Below are 21,601 nucleotides of genomic sequence, written 5' to 3'. Positions count from 1 at the left end.
GGGAGAAGGTTTGACTAAAGTCAGGAAGGACTTTCAAATGAGCTTCTTCCCTGACCACCTGGCTAAACAATTGTGTTGCTACTTGTTCCTTTATCTTGTAATTGGACGCTAATATTATGTTAATACTTCTACTGTTCCCGTTGTTGATTGACATCCCAAAACCCCCAATGCAAAAAATCTATAATAAACAGATCAGCACTCGGTGTGTGTGTGACCTGGCCTGTTGACTGGATGCTCTCTCTGTGTCTCTTGTCTGTCTGTTCAACCCAAGTCTCTTTTTCCCTAGTCCTTAAACTATTACCCATTGCTCTTCAATCTTTAGCTTCCTTCCACAGGTGACCAAACCCATGTGAGAACTTTTTTGTAGTGGCTGGTACTGCTACACCCAGGGTCACCCAGTTAGGAAGTGTCTGAGGTCAAATTTGAACCCAGGACCTCCTGTCTCTAGATCTACTGAGCTGCCCTCTCAAGCATTTCTGATGAAAAGACTAGAGCTGAGTAGGAACTTAGAGAGTCCAAAGAAACCTGGAAAGATAGATTTATTTAAGCAATTGGAAGGGGCTGTATGATGATGTAGGGCTAACATTCTAACGAAGGGAGAAGGAACAAGTGTCCCTTCAGAATCCTAATGCCTTCACAGGTCATCGAAGGAGTTAGTTAAATAAGAAAAAAGAACCTAGAAATGTGTTCATTCTGTTCTGAATGAGGGAGAGAGGTCTGAGAAAGAAGGAGGTGGGACTCGTTTCTCATAACTGGTCCAAATAAGAAGAATATGCAAACACCCACTGAGGAAGGGATATAGGCCGAAGGCACCAGATGAACCCTGCTCATCTGAAATGGACAAAGGAGGGTTGAACACACACACATACTCCCCACACACAGGCAGGACAAAAAATCTGGTGTGGAAATGCATCAAATTCAAGAAGCAGAAAAGGGAAGAGAGAAGAAAAACAGATAACTGTCATTTAAGGGGTGCCCATCAACTGGAGAAGGATGGAACACACTGAAGGCAACGCTTAGAAAGAAATAACACGAGAGGCAATTGCGGAGAATTCTGAGTGGTAAGAACTAAGGTACAGTGTGAGGCAAGGGAGCAGGGCCAGGGAACAATTTCTACAAGGGCAGTAACATCACGGCAAAGACAAACAACCCTGGAAGATGGGCGTAAGAGCTCTGATCAGTGCTATCCATGGCCAGCTGGGCTTCCAGGTGTCAACATGGAATCTAGAAGTCCCCAGTTTATTCAGTTGGGGGGTAGACACCCCAGGTTTTGGCCTCATCACAGGAGAGGTTCCCCCTGAGGGAAGGTCCCACTTCACCGGACATGTTGACACAGGGGACAGGCCTGGGATGAAGCCCCTTCCCTGGGATTTAGGGTGCAGAAAGACAGCTGGCCACGAGGTGGGTTCCTTTCCTCTGAGCCTCTGTTTTCCCTTCTGTCACTCTTTAACTTGGGAGTCAGGTAGGAAAGCAATAGTGATTTCATCAGATGAATTGGAGGGAGGGGGAGCAGTGGGGATGTCCCCAAAGGGGGACAGAAGCTTTTTTAAGAGCACATAAGGGAGCGAAGGCCCCAAGAAGCAAGATCATTTTAAAATAACTACAAATGTATGGAGATTCCCACTGGCACACAGCACCTTCTTTTGTGCTCTGCTGTATGTATGGAGACGCTAGGGCTTTCCATTGAGAATACAAAGACTCTCAAGTCAGAGGATGCTGGGTTCCAAGCCCCATTCTACCATTTCCTTGACTTTGGACGAGTCACTTCCCCTCTGGGTCTCAAGGGATGGGAGTGCACTAGTTACCACTGGAAATCCCTGACTGACAGCCTGAAATTAAGTATCCTCTGCAGGGGTGTGCTGGAGCCGGCTGGAAGCCACCTACTGCTCAGCTTTCAGCATGAGCATTTGCACCTTGGAAATCTGCAAATACCTCAAATCATGGTGTTTGGGGTTTTTAAAATCTTACCTTCTATCTTAGACTAGACACTGAGTGGCAGTTCCAAAGCAGAAGACAGTAAGGGCTAGGCAATGAGGGTGACGTGACTTGCCCAGGGTCACACTGCTGAGTTCTAGCTGAAAGGAAGCTGGTTAGCTGAGACTAGTCCAGGAGAGGGCGCCACACTCATACAGATCACAGCAACATAACGCTACAGACTGGAGAAGTAAGGACTTCACTTGTGAAGGAGGTGACTCTGAAGTTGGGTTTAACTAGCCTGAAACTCGGATTCCCCATCACCCTGAAGAGTTTCCTCTGGAAAATCACCCAATACAGCTTGGGTCTATTCCACCAGCGTAGGGTCCCATGTCAGTGTAAATACTCAAGATAATGGGTACAGATACAGAAAATGTACCCAAATGCAAAGAACTTATGGGGGTCCCTAAACGAATGTAGAAAGCACATAAATGACAACAGACAGTGAAGTGAGTAGAACCAAGAGAACACATATACAGCTACAGAGTCAATGCTTGAAGAAGAAATTGTAAATATCACCTCCGAAGAATGAACTGAAAAATGGAAAACATAATCTATACAGCCTTATCTGTTTGCTTGTGATATCTGTCTCCTTTGATGCTGGGAATGAATGGAGTGAGGCACTGAGATACTGGGGGATACATTCTATGAATAAAAAAGGAAGCCTGTAAAGAGCCTCTCAATTCTCCCTCTCTGGTGGGTCCCACTTTTCCATAGAGTCCTGGAGTCCTCCAGGCTCAGCATTACCCCATGGTTTGGAGTGCCTTCAGAAGGGAACTTAGTGAGGGAGATAGATGCCTTCCTCTCCTCTCTCTAAGAAACCCAATGCTCAGGAAATTCCCCTTCTCTGGGCTGAAGGGTCCATCTCCAAACTCCCAAATCTGGGCTTACAAGGAAACCCCCAATACTTGACTTGGCGGAGCCTGAGAATCTAGGGTGGAGCCCCCGAGGAAATGTCTCTCTTCTAATTACAAGATAAGGGCCCTGGGATGACAAAGATCATGAATCCCTCTCTTGAGGTATATGAATAAGCACATGGATCTCCTACGTGCTTCTCCAAGATTGCCCCAATGGTTGCCATCTCTTCGGCTGGGAAAATCCACTTTCACATTTCTAGGCTCTCACCTGTATATATAAAAGGAAAAGGAAGCATAGGGGAAGCTGGAGGTCTCTACATGGGGACCATGGGCATGGGCAACCCTAGCATATGCAACTCCCATAAGTCTATGCCCAAGGCAGCCACGGATGGCTTCAATGCCACCAGCACCACCAGCTGTTGCTGCCATCGCTGTCTACATATGCTCAGAAGGGCTACATTTTGGATGAAGATTCATTTTGTAGGCGGCTCCAAACCAACCAAGTTACCTCTGGGCAGTCTTCGTTAGTGAGACTGAATTGGGAGTTGGCTTCTATTCCAGCAACAGGGTGCCAATGGGCATGCCCATGCCCATACCATTCCTCGATGGAGAGAGGTGTGTGGGCAAAGTTGCCAGACAATGCACTCTTCTCTGAACGCTCATCACCAGCAATCAAAAGGCATTTTATTAAACACCTATTCCGTGCCAGGCCTCCAGGATACAAAAATAAAGAACGATTACATTTCCTGGCCCCCAGGAGCTTACATTCTAATGGGAGGGGCTTCATAGTTAAGCACATTGTTTGGTTGCCATTCTTCGCACTTGAAGAGGGCCATCAAGATGACAGACATCACTGGCTTGTGACTAGAGCACAAATTGGATGTAGGGGAGGCAGGGTCGCAGAGTCATGGGCCTCACGCTCTCCTCCAAAGTCATCCAAGTTCAGTGGCAGGAGCCAAGTCAGGATGACTGGAGAGGACTTTGGCATCTTCCTTGTCTGCCCAAGCCAGCTCAAAGCGCTCCACTGAAGCCCCTGCTTCAGCCACCTTCACGGCTTTGGAAACAAACTGTTCCCATCGGCTCCTTGGGCCAGAGGAAGTCCTCGTGTGACTGCACGAGACACCCCCTGGTTCACCAACAGGCTTGAGGCCTCCGCCTGGTTTAGTGCCCCTGCTGAGACTGTTTACCAGGATGTAACTGCTGTCCATGCTCCAGCTTCTTGTGAGAGCTGCATGGCAGGAGGACTCTAAAGGACGATGAGCAGCCAGAAAAAGGGCTCAAAGTCCTCACGCTAGAAGTGCTTTCCTCCCTGACTACCCTGTATACCCTAGATCAGCACATACAGAAGAAACAGAAATATATCCAAAGTAGGCAAATAAGAGAAATCGAGGCATTCTCCTGATTGACCCTTGCCCATCCTTACAAGTTTCCAGATGGCGTCTTCTTCATGTCACTACCTCAGCCCCCTCAATAAAATGTCAGCTTATTTTTTAGCCCTTATCTTCTTCTTAGAATCAGCACTATAAATTGGTTTAAGACAGAAGAGCAAGAAGGGCTAGGCAATGGGGGTCAAGTGACTTGCCCAGGGCCACATAGCTAGGAAGTGTCTGAACATTTGAACCCAGGACCTCCTGGCTCTCTATCCACTGAGTCACCTAGGTGCCCCTAAATGTAAACTTCTTGAGGGCCTGCAGGGATTATTTCACTTGGGTTTTTGTATCCTCAGTACCCAGAACAGAAACTGGCATGTAGTTGGTACTTAATAAGGATTTCCTAATCTTAAGCAGAGAATTATATTATTTAGGCCTGGAAGAAACCTTTAATATCACTTAGTCCAAGCCTCTCACCTCCCCTAGATAAGGAAACTGAGGCCAAGGAGGGAGGTGACTTACCTAGGGTCACACAGGTAGAATTCAAACTTCTGTGTCCAAATGCTCTATACTCTTACCCCTCTGCTTTTAGGGAGGCCCCAAAGCTTCAAATACACCTTTCCCAAGGATAGGGTAGGGCTGGGAGTCTAGTTGGAGGTTCAGACTGCTGCTTTGCAATCTAGTAATATGAGCTAACGTTGGCAACTGAGGAACCCTCTGAGTGCCAGGCCGAGAGATTTGCACTCATTGTAGCAGCTCACTCTAGGAAAAGCACACAGAATTTGGAGTGGAAGCCCTGGCCTGAGGTCTTTGCTCTGCTATGGTCTCCAGAGCTTTCCTCAGTGGGGGGTTGGAAATAACTGAACGACTCGGAGGAGGGGAGTAGCTTGACCAGAGCTACACAGAGGAAACCGAGGCGCTGCTGGGTAAGGTGGCACTACTCCATCTGGGTCCCAGCGATGACTCAGTCCTTTCCCTAGATGGCTCAAGAGTGGGTCACAGGCTAGGTGGTGAGCACCACAGGGCTCTAGCAGGAGGAGACAGGTTTCGGAAGACTGGGAAGTCGAGTGGCCTCTCCCTGGCCTACGGCATGATGGGGATTGATCCAAGGTTGCCTAATTCCCTCAGTTAAGATCAGCCAGGCCCTCCTCTTTAGCAGGTCTGACTGTATCAGTGGCACTAAGAGGATAACTGCTCCCTTTTCCAGGTAGCTTTCAGGCAGGCAAGACAGGTATTATTACTCCTCTGTTTTACATACGAGGAAAATAAGCCCTTAATAGGTGCCTACTAGGTGCCAAGCACTGTGCTAAGTGCTTTACAATTATTTTCTCACTGGATCCTCACAGGAACCCTCAGAGGTAGGTACTCCATTTTGCAGATAAGGAAATGGAGGCAGGCAAAAGTGGAGTGACTTGTCCAGAGTCACACAACTAGGACGGGTCTGAGTGCCAGCAGATTCAAAATCAGGTCTTCATGAATCCAGGCCTAGTGCTCTATCTATTGCACCACGTAGCTACCTCTAGACAGGGAAAGTTACTTGCTCACAGCCTTATACATCTAGGAAAGACCAGAGCTGGGAATGCACACAGGGTCCAAGCTTCCAACTGCCACTGGCGCTGGTATGGCCTGGTGAAAAAACTTCGGTTTTAGCTCTGCTCTCCATCTTAAATAACCATAAGACCCTAGACAAGTCACTTCCTTTCTCTGGGCTTATTTTCTCTTTTCAAATTGGAAACAAATGTCATAAAAATCAGCCTCGATGAGCCTGGGAAGTTGTTAGAATGGTAGAAGATCATAAATGTACACGTGCTTTCAGAAGATTCTAAGCCCCCACGCAAACGTAAGATAATATTGTTCTGAGTTAGGTCGGCCCAACTTTTCCTGGGAGTACTTATGAAGACAACACTAAAGGAAAGGGAACTACAGCAGAGTAGGGTTCTACCCATGTCCCCATTAATTTTCCAGGGGAAAGAGCGGGGGATCTAGAACAAGAACACTTGAGTTTGCCTGACAGCCCTGACACTAACTTTGTGACCTTGGACAAGTCACTTCATGCCTCTGAACTTCTGTTTCCTCATCCATAAAAATAAGGCCCTAATATTTGTACAGGGCTCTGTGAATAGAAACTGAGGTTAGTGTGATTAATAGATATGTTCAATTCACACAAGAAAACAGAGCTTGACACTGAATAGGGTATGTCCAAAGCCAGATGAATGGAAAAGCTGATATGGTCCCAGCAGACCGGAGGAAAGGAAGAGATCTGCTATGTGGTATCAAGAATAGAGTAGTGGATTGGAGACGGGGAGACTCAAGTAGGAATTAGCTATATGACTGTGAGCAAGTCACTGAAAATCTCTCTGCCTCTGTAGAACAGAATTGGACTTGGTGTCCTCCTACATCCGTTCTGGCCTCGGAACTATGATCCCACGGTCATTTGGGACTAGGATGATCAGGGGGAACTTTCCATAGGAAGCAGCCATCGAAAGCTGGGAAGGAATTGGATTAGAGAGTAGGAGGCCATTTAGTGGTATTCACAAGGCCACGGCCTTGTGCTCTCCATCACTGGAGAGGTTCAAGTGGGAAGATGAACGCTTTCCCACTGGCCCTGCCCCAGTTGCTAGCACTCCTCTCCCTCCCCAGACTCTCCTTTGTATAGTCAATATATGTTGTCCCTCAGGTTAGAATGTATCATTCCTGACGGTAGGGGTTGGTTCACTTCAGTCCTTCTAACCCTAACACCTAACACAATACCTGGCCAACAGTAGGCAGCCAGGCAGTACAGTGGGTAGAGTGCTGGGCCTGGAGTCAGAAAGTACTGAATTTAAATCTGGCCTTAGTTGTGTGACCTGGGCAAGTCACTTCACTTCCACGTGCCTCAGTTGCCTCAGTTGTAAAATGGGGATCATAACAGCCCCTCTCTCCCAGAATTGTGAAGGTCACATGAGATATTATTTGTAAATTGCTTCACAAACCTGAAGTGGCTATAGAAATGTTAGTGGTTATTATTATTAGGTGCTTAACACACATTTAATAATAATCAATTAACTGATGGCTTCTTAGGGGCAGCTGTCAGGGAGATTACTTCTCAGTGGGAGTCTTCTGAGGTTCCATCCTGATCTGAGATGCTGGCCTCTTGGAACAATTCCCTGGGTTGGGCAGCCACTAGTTTATCATGGAACTCAGAGTTGAAAGGGACTTTGGGGACTAATTCCAATCCCTTTGGATCACAGATGGGTCAGCTGGAGCCCAGAGGGGAAGGTGACTTGCCCAAGGAAAGAGATATGAGACAGGGCTGGAACCTCAACCTAGATCCTCAGATTCTAAAGCCACAATTTCCTAAGTTGAGTCTTGGTAGCTCTGAGCCCCCTCTCTTGTCAACTGCAGGTGTGATCCCTTTCCCTGCCCTCCCCTTGAAATTTACTAAATGTGAAGTTTAAATGAAACTACATGATGAGCCCCCAGACCAAGTTGGGAGAGCAGAAGAGGGACATGAAAGACAGAAGCTGGCATTTGAGCAAACAGGAGGCGCTTGAGTGCCAGCATCACCAACCCCATTTTGTAGATGAATAAATTAATGTGGAGTGACTTCATGATTCAGATGGTATGCAATGAAAAAAGCACCACATGGGTTCAAATCCTACTTCTGCTATTTTCTAGCTTTGAAACCTTGAGCAAGTCACTCCTTCTCTCTAAGACTCAGTTTCCTCATTCACAAAATGAAGAGGTCAACCTAAAGGTTTGCCCTGGCTAAAAAGATCCTTCTAAGATCCTTAAGTAATAGGAGCATCAAACTCAAACTCAAATAGGAACTGGTGGGGGCTACTAATCTGTCTATAAGGAATCCTGTCCACTACATATTGACTTAGAAAAGCTTAGCAGAAGGGGCAGCTAGGTAGCACAGCGGATAGAGTGCCAGGCTTGGAGTTGGGAGGACCTGGGTTCAAACTTGGTCTCAGACACTTCCTAGCTGTGTGATCCTGGGCAAGTCCCTTAACTTGATTGCCTAGCCTCTGCCACTCTTCTGTCTTAGGACTGATACTAAGGGGAAAAAATAAATAAGAAAAAAAAGAATTCATAGTAAGGGGGCAGCTAGGTGGATACTTACTAGTTGTGTGACCCTGAGCAAGTCACTTAATCTCTATTGCCTAGCTCTTCTGTTTTAGAAGGAAAAAAATCAAGAATCTTGATTCTAAGATGGAAGGTGAGGGTATATAGTACATGTGTGTCCTAATAATGTCTGTGGTCACTGAAATGGAAATCAAGAAACTTGGGTTGGAATCTTGGCTAGGCAAGAGACAATCCAGGTAGCCCATTGGTTAGAGCATTGGGCCTGGAGTTGGGAAGAAATACCGAGCTCAAATCTGGCTTCATATTTAGCTGTGAGTTATCACTTAACATCTGTCTGCCCCTGGACTCCTTATCTGTAAAATGGGCATAATAACAGCAGCCTACCTCCTAAGGTTATTACAGCAGGAGATATTTGTCAAGTTTTCTGCTAGTCTCAGAGGGCTGTGGCTTGTACTTTCTGGCTCTCAGCTTCTTTGATCCTTTTCCCTCTAGCCTTCCTACCAAGTCTCTCCATTTCCCAAGCAGAAATTAAGTAAATGTGCCCACGTCCCCTCATCCCCCGTGGACCAGACCTTCTTCATTCGTGTCTTTCCCTCTCGATGCTAGTTACTGGCTATGTCTGAGCCGCTCCTTTCCACAGATGTCCTTTGGCCTCGTAGCCAACGTGGCATCGTCTTCCTTCCCGGGAAGAAAGCCCTTCGACAGGGAGACTGGTTAGCGTGGCATGCTAGGTGCCCATTAGAGACATATTCTAAGATGCACAGATAGGAATCTTGGATCGTTCTTTTCTCGACTTGCTTGACGGGTTTGAAACACTTGGTTGAGTTTTATGATGGCCCCAAGAACTGGGGGAGTGCAATTGAGTTCATGGCTGACTCCCTGGGGTGCATTTCTTTTGGAGAAGGTGGCTCTGACTCTTTCATGTAAATATGGTCTTCCTGGAGTTTTCCCCAGTAGTAAAGAGATTTAGGGCGAGATTAAAGATGTGAGAGAGAGGGAAAGGGAGAGAGGCAGAGGCAGAGGCAGAGCCAGAAAGACAAAGAGAGAGACAGAGAGGAAGGAGAGGAGATAGAGGGGCAGAGAGAGAAGAGAGACAAAAGGACAGAGAAAGGAAGAAAGAGACATTGAGACAGAGACAGAAGAGAGGAGAGAGATAGAAAGAGAGGAGGAGAGACAAAGAGACAGAGAGAGAGAAAAGAGGGGGGAGGAGGAGGAAGAGGAAGCCAGAGATAGAGAGGAGACTCACAAGTTTAACATCAAAAGTCCAAGGCTTGTGTAGGAACTGAATGGGACTGATGGTTTTTTCTTCTCCTTCTGAACTTCCCTTTTATAATCGGGTCCTCCCATTGGCTTAGCTCCTGGCCTGTGTCTTCCTCGAGCCACTGCCCTCACTCACGCCACACATGTCACCCCCTGCCAAACCTTATGGCTTCTTCCTTCAGGACAGCTTTCCTATACAGTCCTCTCCCTTCTGGCCACTCAGCTGACTACCTCAGGCTTCCATTCCCTCTCATCTAGACTGGGGCAGTAACCAAACTGGCCTCCCTCTGTCAAACGAGTCATTCCTCCACCCCATCTCCCACGTAGCCGTTGAGGTAATGTTTCTCAGTCCTAGATCTGACCATGTCAACCCTCAGCTCCCGAATCCTTGCTCCCTCCTTACTGTCTTTAGGGTAAATGCAAACTTCTCGAAAGCCATTCACAGGCTGGCTCCCACCAACTCCCTAGACACCTCGCTTTATGCACCACCTTTCACCCACTCCACATTTCAGCCAAACTGGCATACTAGCTCTGTCCCCGCTCAAAACTTGACACTGATACTTGGTGTTGCAGTGCAGAGTGCTGGGCCTGGATTCAGGAAGACTCCTCTTCTTGAGTTCAAATCTGGTCTCAGCCACGTCCTAGCTGTGTGACCCTGGGCAAGTCACTTCACCTTGTTGGCCTCAGTTTCTTTATCTGTAAAATGAGCTGGTGAAGGAAATGTCCAATCACTCCAGGATCTTAGCTGTGTGACTCTGGGAAAGTCGCTTCACCCTGCTGGCTTCAGTTTCTTCATCTGTAAAATGATCTAGAAAAGGAAATGGCAAAGCATTCCAGGATCTCTGCTAAGAAAACCCGGAGTTGGACACAACTAATCTACTACTAAGCAACAGCCGGCTGCCCCCCCCCACACACACACACAGGGAATGTACTCCCTTCCTCACCAGGGTCTCTTTGAATTTGTGGGTTCAGTTCAGAAGCCTTCTGAACTTCCTCACTGCTAGAGTTCTCCTCCCTAATCTTGCACTGTGACTGAACCAAGATGGCGGCTCAGTAGCAGTAAAAGCTGAAACTGCTCTGACTATCCTTCCAAATAATCTTGCACTTACTTCTCTATTCAAATGCTGTATCCCGCCCCCCAATAGAGTATACGCTCCCTGTAGGCAGGGACGATTTCCAGTTCTGTTATGTGGTGCTCATAACAGAAGACCCATTTGGCCACTTGCTTGGGCATCTCCACTGGCTCTCCAGTTCAGTGGTTTATTAGAAAGAACAGTGCATTTGCAATTGAAAGGCCTAGCTTTGAATCTTGTTGCCTGTGTGACCTCAGCCAAGTCAATGTGATTTTCTGGGTCTCAGTTTCCCCCTCAGTAAAACGAGAGGGGTTGGGCTACCAGGGTTTATTCTACCTCTAACATCAACAATCCTCTGATGTTGTCCGGTAAAATAGTTCTTAAAATCATCTAAGTTAGAGCTGAAAAGCACCTTGGAGGCCCTCTAGTCCAACCCCTCATTTTACACAAGAGAAAACTGCGATCTAGGGAGAAGAAACTCACCCAAGGTCACACAAGTAGAACTGGGATCCTCTGCTACCCCATGAAGTAGACATGGAATGTTTTCTCTGTTTTTGCCTCCATTTTCTGCAGTTTCAGCTTGACTCTACCTCTTGGAATGGTGCCCAGAGATAGAGTTTCAGAAGACCATTTCTCCCTTCCGACAGCCCGGCACCCTCGGTCTGAAAGGCCTGCCCGAGTCACTTCCATGCTCAAGAAGCTTCAGTGGCTCCTTTTTCTCTAATCAAAATACAAGCCCCCTAAACACATAAAGACAGACAAATGTGGCTCCAGGCTACCTTTCAAGGCTTATACAGATTACCTTCCTTTGAGACTGACCTGCTTGCTATTTCTCATCCACATTCTCTCTCTCATCTCCATAACTCTTCATAGTCCACGTTCTATACACGGGAAGTGTTCTCTCACTGCCTTACACTTGGACTACTGCAATTGCCTTTTTTAAAAAAAGAACCTGTACTTTCCATTTTAGAACAAATCCTCTGAATTGAGCAGTAAGGGCATAGCCATGCAGGCACAGTGACTTGCCCAGGGTCACCCAGCTGGGAAGTGTCTGAGGCCACATTTGAACCCAGGACCTCCTGTCTCTAGGGCTGGCTCCATATCCACTGAGCCACCCAGTTGCCCCTAATTCTTTCTCTTTTGTTTTTAAACCTTCACCTTACATCTTAGAATCAATGTTGTTTATTGGTTCCAAGGCAGAAAAGTAGTAAGGGCTGGGCAGTGGGGTTGAAGTGACTTGCCCAAGATCACACAGTTAGGAAGTTTCCAAGGTCAAATTGGAACCCAAGACCTCCAGTCTCTAGGCCTGGCTCTCGATCCACTGAGCCACCTAACTGCCCTCCATAGTTAGGATTCTAGGTAAAGTCTTCTCTCTGGTGAATTCTGGAATTTGCAATCACTGGTAAAATTCTTGTTCAAAGGAGAGATCAGAGAGATCTAAAGAGCTGGAAGGAACTTTGGAGAACACGTGGAACACTGACCTGAGGTCAGTGAACTTGGCTTTTTTTTCTTTTTATATTCTGAAAACTTCTTTTGAATAAAGTTGGTTTCCTTTGCAATTGGACACTTTTTATTTTATGCATCTAAAATGGTGATTCTGAGAAGGGGTCTGTGAGCTCTCCCAGACTTCCCAAGGTTCTAAATTCCTTCTAGTCCAACATCCAGACCTTACAGAAGGGCGAACTAGGGCCCAGAAAAGTTTTATTAGCACTGCCCCTCCCCCTGAGCATACATTATCTAAAACTGAAATGTCTGGCTGGGGCAAGAGAAACATGGGGTGGTCCCTGAATCCGATCCCAGGGGCTCCCATGCTCATGGCAGCTCTTTCCAGTGGGCAGATCCCTACCCTGTTCCCGCATCCTGGTGCTGTAACAAATAATCGGCAGGAAATGACTGCCCAGAGGGTCCAAATCAGCCTGCTGGTGAAGCATTCTAATATCTTGCGATCAAATGCCTTCAACCCCACTTCCAGGCCCAGTTGTCACTCAGTGCCTGGGACAGACCAAAGCCTCTTGTTATTCTTAAAGACCCAAGCCAATGGGAATGGCTAGCTTTCAGGCCCTGGGCTCACAGGGAAAACACTAATTGCCCTTCTTGTCTGCCAGTACATGGCTTAAATACTGATTGAAATAACTGTGTCAGAGACACCTAGGGGCAGCAGCCGAAGAGGACTCTGGGCAAGAGTTTGGCCCAATGTCATTCCACGAAGTTGAATAGACTTTGGTTTGGAAGAAACAGTGCACAACGCATTGTGGAGATGGGGCACAGATGGCAGTCTTGTTCCCCCCAAGACAGGACATGAATGTGACAGGATGTTTTCTTTCCAGTGCGGGCACCCCCATCCACCCAACCAGCTGGGTTCCTGCTAATTCATGCCCAAGCACCCAGATGGCTCAGCATCAGCCAAGCTGTGGTTCCATTAGCCCCACTGAGTGCATCCCATGCACATATCCTGAGGTTTCATTGTCAACAGAGGGGAATCCTTTACCTTAAGAAATTTTGGAGGCCTCTTTTGAGCTCCATCTTCTCTTTTCAGGGCTTTAGTCTCTTTTTGTGATGTCCCATTTGTCTGTTTACAGAATGCTAGAGATGGAAGGTCCGTGGAAGCTGGGTCTCTGGAACATGGAATGTCAAGGCTAGAAGAGAACCTTGGATGCAGAATTTCAGGCTAGAAGGGAACCCTTCATGTGAAGTATTCACTTGGAAATACCATCTACAGGGTCCTTTTTCACTTTACTCTGCCTTTCCATGTAGAAACATGATTTATTTGCCCCTTAGTGTTTTCACATGTTTAGGAAGTTCAAACAGTAAGTCAAGTGGATGATGTTAAACCCTGGGCTTTTTTTAACCCTTACCTTCCCTCCTAGAATCAATACTATGTGTCAGTTCCAAAGTGGAAGAGAGGTAAGGGCTAGGCAATGGGGGTTAAGGGACTTGTCCAGGGTCACTTATATATACTCTTACTTTCCATCTTAGAATCAGTACTATGTATTGGTTCCAAGGTAGAAGAGGGGCAAGGGCTAAGCAAAGAGGGGGACTTGCCCAGGGTCACATAGCTAGGAAGTAGCTGAGGCCAGATTTGAACCCAGGCTCTCAATCCACCGAGCCACCTAGCTGCCTTCCAGCCCTTGATTTCTTCATATACTCAAGTGTGGAGTGCCAGCCTCTCAGAGGCTTTTTCCACAAGCTCTCCCCTTTCCAGGGCAGACACCCCCATTCCAAATCTGCCAACCCAACTAGGGGTGGGAATGGGAAGGGTTCCAGATAAATCGGGCCCTCAGCATCTAGAGCATTAAGTCCCTGTCAATGGCTTAGCATTAGCCAAGCCATGATTCCATTAGCCCCGTTGAGTACATGCCCTGCAAGCATCCTAAGAGTTCGTTGTCAACACAGGGGATTCCTTTACCTTGAAGATTTTTTCAAGAAAGCTTTTTCAATTTTTTGATAAGGCTTGACTAGCATTTCCACTTGATGCTTGACTAGGTCTAGTTGCACCTGGTTCCTTGTCTTTCATTTTCCATTCCCCAGTGAAGGGTTAGCTTTCTGGGTCAAAAGCAAAGCTATTTGCTATCCCCTCCCTTGTTGGACAGGTGCCAAAGTACATCCATAACTCAAAGGATCTACGAGTCGATGTGGGCAGGAATCCATCTTAGCCTCCCGGGGAACTGATGACATGCAAATTAAAGATGGAGAAGGGAACCTCAAGTATCTACTTTACGAGGAGGATTAGCACCGAGGGGAGGGAAAGACGGCCTCCGAAAAGCAGGACTCCATCCGACTCTCATTGGTTTGCACTTGACTTTAATTTTGCAATCCTGAGATAATCAATTTTACATCTGACAAATGAACAATGAGAAAAGCAGTGTCTTCGGTTTTGGCACAGCTATAGAAGAAGAGTTCTTTGGGAGAGGGGGAGTGGAGCTACATTCTACAGGAGGGTAGATCAGAAGGCAACAGGTTATATATCACATTTGAAGATCCAGGAGAGTTCTTGGTTTGACTAGAAATGATTACCATTCTCCGCTGGTAAAGCTGTTCGAACAGGAGTCCTCTGCCCTGAAACAGAAAGACTGGACAGTTCGACAAGATGTCTTGGTTTGAAATGGCTCCTTTCTGGCATTTTGGTCTTGCTGCTCATCACAGTTCCAGGAAACACCTTGGAATCCTCTGATGCTTCCTTCTGTGTGCTGAATGACTAGGGATGCCAAGTGAGCTTAGAGATTACATTTCATTTAAAACATTGATACGTCATTGAAAAGCGGAATTCATCTATTTGAAAATGCTACGTTTTATTGGGGAGGCTAGAAACAAAATGGAGTTGAAAGTTGTCTTTTCTCTTAAAAAATAAACAAAATCGAGGACACAGATGACACTTGAGAGATTATTGCTTTAAGTTGGTGTTTATATGAAATTCCCAAGCTGAAATGGCCTTAGGTTAAGATATTTGGGAATTTAGAGTCCCATGCTGGAGCATAACAGTGTAACATTCTTGACATCTACAGTACATTGTATGTATATACACTAAATGAAGTAGTTTAAATATTTCCCTCTCAAGCAGAAGCAAACGGTCACCTGAAGCTATACTACATCCCCAGTGTGGCAAAACCAGACCAAGAGTCTGCGGTCCAAGGGCAAGAGAATCCATCCCGTGTGTTCAAATCCAAAGGTGTTCCTGTCACCAAACCAAGTCTACTAATTGGGAGAGAGTGGAGAATATGGACGTATGCTGGGGGGAAGGAGCAGTCCGCAGGGTAAACTCCCAAACCATAAGCCCCAGATCTAGGGAATCTCAGTCGCGCTCGTTGCGTGTGGTTCAACTGATAAAACAAATCTACCAAGATGGATCTAAACACGCACACCGGAACACTTGTGAATGAATTGAGCCTCGATTCCCCTGGGAGGTAGGTCCCGAATTTTTATCCGACAAGGATATGAGGTACAGAGGAATGAAGTCACTCATCTAAAATAGCTCAGCAGAGCCCAGAATTCAACCAGGAATGAATGACTTGCATTGGGATTTCTCAACCACCTGACTTCCCAGGTCTCCGTAGCATCCATTCCATTCCCATAGAGCTTTAGGGTGTGGCTCTTTGAGAAAGAGATGAGCCAGATGCTAAGAAGTGAAATTCTTATCCTATAAAATGTCAAAATGGTTCTTCCTCCCACCCTCATCTGCCCCTGTCATCATAGTTGGGATTCTTGCCTGGATAGTAGCAGCTGGCAGCAGTGTGTTCAGATCCCACAGACCAGAGGAGAGTCCCTTGGTGCCTTAGTCCCTCCCTGGCAATATTAATGTTTACCACAAGGGAGAGGCACAGGTGGGTGGGTGGGTGGGTGGGAGGAGGTAAAAGGGTAGAACTTCAGCCTCCTCCTCAGATCTTTGGAATCTAAACACGCAGCAGTCACTGCACACACAATCACCAAATCTCTCTCTACTCAGTGCCCACTGAGTGTAAGGCGTTGGAACAAATTTACACACTGGGTGCTAACATTAGGTGGTGGCCATTTCCAGCGCTTTTCTTCTAGGGTAAGAATTTCAGTATGAAGTGTTTCATTCCCAAATTTCCCACGATCTGAGGGATTGAAGCGAACAAAACAAAAAATGCTAGCTCGGAGTCAGGAAGCAGAAAACTGGAGAGAAAACCATTCAAAACTCTCTTTCCCCTTCATTTGCAGAGAGCCCAGATACTAACCAATCCATCCGAGCGGTGCCCAGGCCTTGATAAAGGCCAAAAGGCATCTGCTTGCCAGGGCATCATTGGCCTTCACCTGGGAGAGGGGAGAGTTTCTGCATCTGAAACGGAACTGAATTAAAATGTAGCCCCCAAGGGTTCCAAATGCTCCCAATGAATTTGCTGTGGGTGAAGTTCTGCCTCCCTGACCTGGCACAGGCAGGTGAATACAGTAATGTCTCGAAACAACATATATTCAGGATTTTAAGCTCAAGTAGTGAGGGGCTCTTATTTCTTAAAGTGGCTCTTTTACTTGTAAACAAAATAAAAGTGTTCTGAACTTGGAAAAATAAAGACAATCTCCACAAACTTACAAATGTTTCACTGGGGGGAAAATACCCCTAAGACCTTAAAACATGGCTCAGTCGAAATGGCAAAGATTGCTGACTCAACTAACAAGAATGGAAGTTATTGCTTGAAGAGGCTCAGGGTGGGGGATCATGTATCCAGAAATGACTTGTCAGGGCTCACCGACACAAGGCTCAGTTTTCCAGGGCTTCTCTTTCTTCCTAAAGGAAAGCATAATGCTGCTTTTCCCTGGTTTTTGGGACAACTTGGACATAAGCTCCCTCAACGTGAGGGTGAATAGTAGTGAACTGCAGAAGATTTTCTGACACTAATTCTTCACTATGATAAATGACTGAATTTCCCCCTCAAAAAAAACCTCCCAGGCAACAGGCCACAACCAAGACAAGAATAATTGAGTCAGATGGTCTGACACAAGTGGTTTTTGTCTGGAGTCTTTCTTATCCATCAATCTGCCACCGCTGGCCTCCAACTTAGCCTAACATCTTTATTCAAGATCAACAAGGCACTTTTCCAAGCACACCTTTAATACCTCTACTTCTGGACTCGTGGTGGCCATCCTAATCTAGCACTCCTGCCTGGGAGAATTAGATCCATGGAATAAATGAATACTTACTTGGATTTGTTAGCGAAACCATCGAAATGGTTTCCCAGCTACCAAAACTGAAGCCTAGCCGGGGGAACAGCTGGGGCTGGGGGAGGGTCAAAGGACATCCATCCATCCATCCATCCTACCATCACAGCCCATGAAGATATAAATCTCGCTGGGTAGAGAAATGTACATGATGGCTGTGGCCATGACTAGTTTCAATGTTTAAAGGGGAAGGGGATATCCAAGGGAGGCAGGAGAAAGGGCTATGGGAAAAGGGAGATGTGAAAAACAGGAAGGCAAGAAGGTAGGGATGATGAGCTTGGGATGAGACAAATTTCATGCAATCTCTTGAGGCAAAGAGACCTCCAGGATGTGGGTAACTGAACATTTACTCTGTTCTTTCTCCACAGGTTGTTTTGGGAAAGGAGCAGCTAACTGGGTGAGCAAGACAATTCCTTAGAATCCTCAACCTGGCCCCACCTTTCACAAAATATGGAACCACTCCCAAAGGAAAGATCCTGGGAGAATTGATGATAACTTGATGGGTTTTAAGGCTAGACGCTCTCTCTGAGGGAGTGCAAGTGGCCACAGCACTCTGGGTCATTGCCAATAGCCTTCATGACAAAGTAACTGAAAGGAAAACAAAAGCTTCCTAAAACTCTTTCCTGAGTTTCTGTCGGCCTCTTCAAAGGAAAAACCATTGAAAAATGCAACCAAATGAGAGGGGGGAAGGAGAGAAGGTACAGAGACAGAGATAGAAAGGAAGGAAGGAAGACAGGGAGGGAGAGGGAGAAAGTGAGAGAACAAAAGAAAGAACTAGGTGGCCAGTGTCTGGATAACTTAAGGAAAGGAGATGAGCCTAGGAGTCAGTTCTAACTCAATGAACAGCAGCATTTGAAATAGAAATAAATAAAGTTAGCAAAGTCCTTCTTTAAGGTTAACACTCTACATGCTAATAGAGGACTCCGCACCCCATACTCATCCGTTCCTTGCAACAGCCTCAACCTGGACAACTTCCGCTCCTTGCTACCTATAGGTATGTTTCACAGAAACAGTTCCAAAACTTGCTGTCACTCTTTAGACAACAAAACCAAGGGAGATTTCTAGAAATGACAGCAAACGTGACTCTGACCAAATCTCAGTTCCTCACGGACAATGAGGCTTGTGGGGTTAAAACACTCAACAGCTATTCTCCGTGTGAACTAACCCAGTTTGGGGTGTTCACATGTCACAATCTAAAAAACCACTGATGGGATCGTGCTGGTTGGAAATGAAACCATAGACAGAATTTTCCTTGACCTCAACAGGGAAGCCAAGCATGTTTGGTGAACTTTCAGAGGTGCAAATTAACCTCTTATTTTGCAGTAGGCAAATAGCATTCTTTGCAGGCACACATAAATATTAAGGTTTTTGCTTTTGTTTTGGGGGGGGAGAGGAGGATGAAGCTAAAAAATAAAGGCAGACGGGTGCCTGCACAAAGAGCTGGCTGCAAAACTCTTGCAAAAACAATGACTTGTCCTCTTTCAAGGGAGCAGGAAAAAGTGAGCCTAAAGTGCTCCTGATGGCCACATTCTGAGCCCCCTCCCTGGCCAAAGATGGCCACTCAATTCTAGATGTTCTTTCTTTGCCATGGTGCACGTACCTCAATGAACTTAATCTGGGCCTCCCAATGTGGAATTGTTAAGCTTTAGAAGAGTTGGGGAATGAGGTACCCACTGAGTCCCCTTCCACAGAGAATGCAGAATCTACAAATAGCTCTGGCTAAACACATGCCTTGAATCACTATCACTACTAGCATCCAAATGATTAAAATGATTTGCTCATTTCTGGCTTGGGGCCGCTTCCAAAATGTCCGTAAGCAAGGATCTCGAAACCTCAACAGGTTTGGAAGCCGCTGTGGACTAACCTTAAATTTGCGCTTCTCAATTTCAGAATGAGCAGAGCAAACAAGTCCAGAAAGCAGTGGTGAGTGGCTCATGATGGTGCCTTCCCAACCTCTCCCCAGACACTGTTATGAGGCACCACCTGTATACAAGAGAGGGCAGGTTTTCTTTTCGTTTTTTTCCTGGTAGGAAAAATGGAGAAAGGGAGACAGGGACATGACTGATGTCTTCTGGGAAAGGGAAATCTGTGCAAAGAAAACTATAGGGGGCCTGGAAAATGTTCTGGATGGTACAGGGACGTGTGTGTGTGTGTGTGTGTGTGTGTGTGTGTGTGTGTGTGTGTGTGTGTGTAAACATGTAATCCAACCTTTCCCAACTAAGAATGCTGTTTTAGTAACAATGCAGAATATCAGTCCATTACACATTTTAAGACTACTCGTTACAACAGACAACTTCGATTGCTACCCAAACAATCCCAGAACAGTTTGTTATGGCTTTGCCATAAACCGGCATACAAGGGTCTGTACAATCAGGAGGATGCATACAAATATCATTCAGACACATTGGCAACATGGTAAAGCAGCTGTCCATTCTGGAAACCAGGGCATATCACAGCTTCGATTAAGCAAGGAGACAATATTTACAAGTCTAAGTTAGGGCTTGAGATTTGGCAAAGTGCTGTTGATCGCATGCCCTTTGCAAGCAGGGTACAGTAAAATGAGTTCTGGTTCTCCGTGAGGGTTTAGGGGAACATGGTGCTTTGAGATAGTGTCCTAGACAAATGAGCCATATTTAGAGACGGGGGGAAGGGGGGGCACAAATCAAAAGGCGGCATGCTCGGAACAAGCTGTTTGAAATCAGCACTGATGTTAGATCATTAGTGGAGACTATGGTTCGTGTTAAAAACTCTGAGTGCAAAACACAAACCTCATTGAATGGGGGGAAATGTGCAAAGTGCTTTCTTCTTAAACCAAGAAAAATAACTGAGTAAGGAGACTATTCTAGCTAGCATTATACCATTCGGAGCACAACAAAATAGACCATCTCCTTTCCAAAATCATCTAACAAGGCACTAAGGGTAGAAAATGACAGATAACATGAAAAGGATTGACTTAGGATGTTTTAGTCAGGCCGGAAAATAGGAAACTTTGGTAGAAATTCTATTAGGATCACCTGCAAAATAACCAAAAAAGAAGACAGTGACAAAATGGACTCCCTTCAAACATCGACATTTTAGGAAGTACATTCCCTTTGGCCTCAATTCTATGGGGAATGCAAGCCAGAGTCTCTCCCAAATGGTTTTGTTTTGAAAGAGTAAAATCGAAGACTCTCCCCTTAGGTTACACATGGTACAGGGCTAAGCCCATGTAGCCGGATCATTCCCCGCCCCACTCCAATCTCTCTGGACCACAGGTTTCTCATCTGTAAAACAGCAGGCTTGGCTGTGGCTGGCCTACGAACCAGACAGTTTCTCGGGCCCCTGACAATTCTAACATTCTAAAAGTCTACCAATAGCCAAAAGGCTTGAATTTCTAACTAGATGTTTCTATTCATCAAAACACCACCTTTCACATTATCCCTGCAACTCTGGGGGGCAGAGGAAGAGAATGTGATGGCGCAGAGAGAGGCTCGATTCAGACAAGGAGGAGAAAATGGGCTTTTACAGCAAAGACTAGTTTGCCATATTAAGGCAACTAAGCGCTCATTGAAGCTGAATCTTTTCTTAAATGGACTGCTCCGAAATCGAAACTGGAGGGCTGAAAAGGCAATAACAACAAAGCCCAAGACACAAGAATGAGGAACTGTTTGTACCCTAGCTAGGATTCTTTTGGGGTTTTCTTAACCCCTTACCATCCACGTTAGAATTAATGCTATATATCAGTTCCAAGGCAGAAAGGCTAGGAAGAAGGGCAGGGCAATGGGAGCAAACTGGCTTGCCCAAGGAAGGGTCTGAGGCCTCTTTTCATAATTAACTTGAAAATCCTCATAAAAATAAATGTTTATTAAAATATCCACTGAAGGAAAACAATCTGCTGTTCTGGACACGGGGAACCTAATCCATCCAAAGTAGTTAAAGGGCTCTTTCTGGGGTTGACCATATGTGGAGATCAGTGGTTTACAAATAAAAAACACCTAAGCCTGTGTTCAAGTCAAAAACACATTTCCCAATCTGTTATTCCTTTTTCAAAGCTAGCTAGGGGCCCGGGCCCCTTCACAAAGACTCTGAGTCCAAGCAGTAGTTTTCCCAAGATTCCATTCCCCAATTCTGCGTCACACAACAGCAGCAGCTGTTACCAGCACATCAACTCTATTGCTATGGCTTGGGAATGCCTCACAAGGGGATTAACCTGGTACAATATGGTTTGTACCAGCAGACTTTTCTAAGGCATCATAATTGGTTGTAGCGTTTGTGATAATTATGCTATTATCCATCAGTCCAAAGAGGAAGGCTGATGTTTATGGTAAGTGGACCAAAAAGGTAACCC

General features: G+C 46.0%; 1 protein-coding gene across 2 annotated transcripts in view; it reads right to left on the bottom strand.

The window, feature by feature from the left end:
* Positions 1 to 1,659: 1,659 nt before the first annotated feature.
* Positions 1,660 to 21,601, bottom strand: part of CHIC1 (cysteine rich hydrophobic domain 1) — a 59,208-nt gene continuing 39,266 nt past the window's right edge. Inside the window, exon 6 of one of the 2 annotated variants that reach the window (XM_056809158.1) lies at positions 1,660 to 10,337. In XM_056809158.1, the coding sequence (XP_056665136.1) occupies positions 10,299 to 10,337 (39 nt within the window). In that variant the 3' untranslated portion in view covers positions 1,660 to 10,298. Of the gene's footprint in view, positions 10,338 to 14,386; positions 20,289 to 21,601 lie in introns of those variants that run through there. The other variant, XM_056809157.1, reaches the window with a different exon arrangement.

The sequence above is a fragment of the Monodelphis domestica genome, chromosome X, assembly GCF_027887165.1.
Source record: "Monodelphis domestica isolate mMonDom1 chromosome X, mMonDom1.pri, whole genome shotgun sequence".
NCBI lineage: Eukaryota > Metazoa > Chordata > Mammalia > Didelphimorphia > Didelphidae > Monodelphis > Monodelphis domestica.
This window is presented reverse-complemented; position numbering and strand designations above follow the sequence as displayed.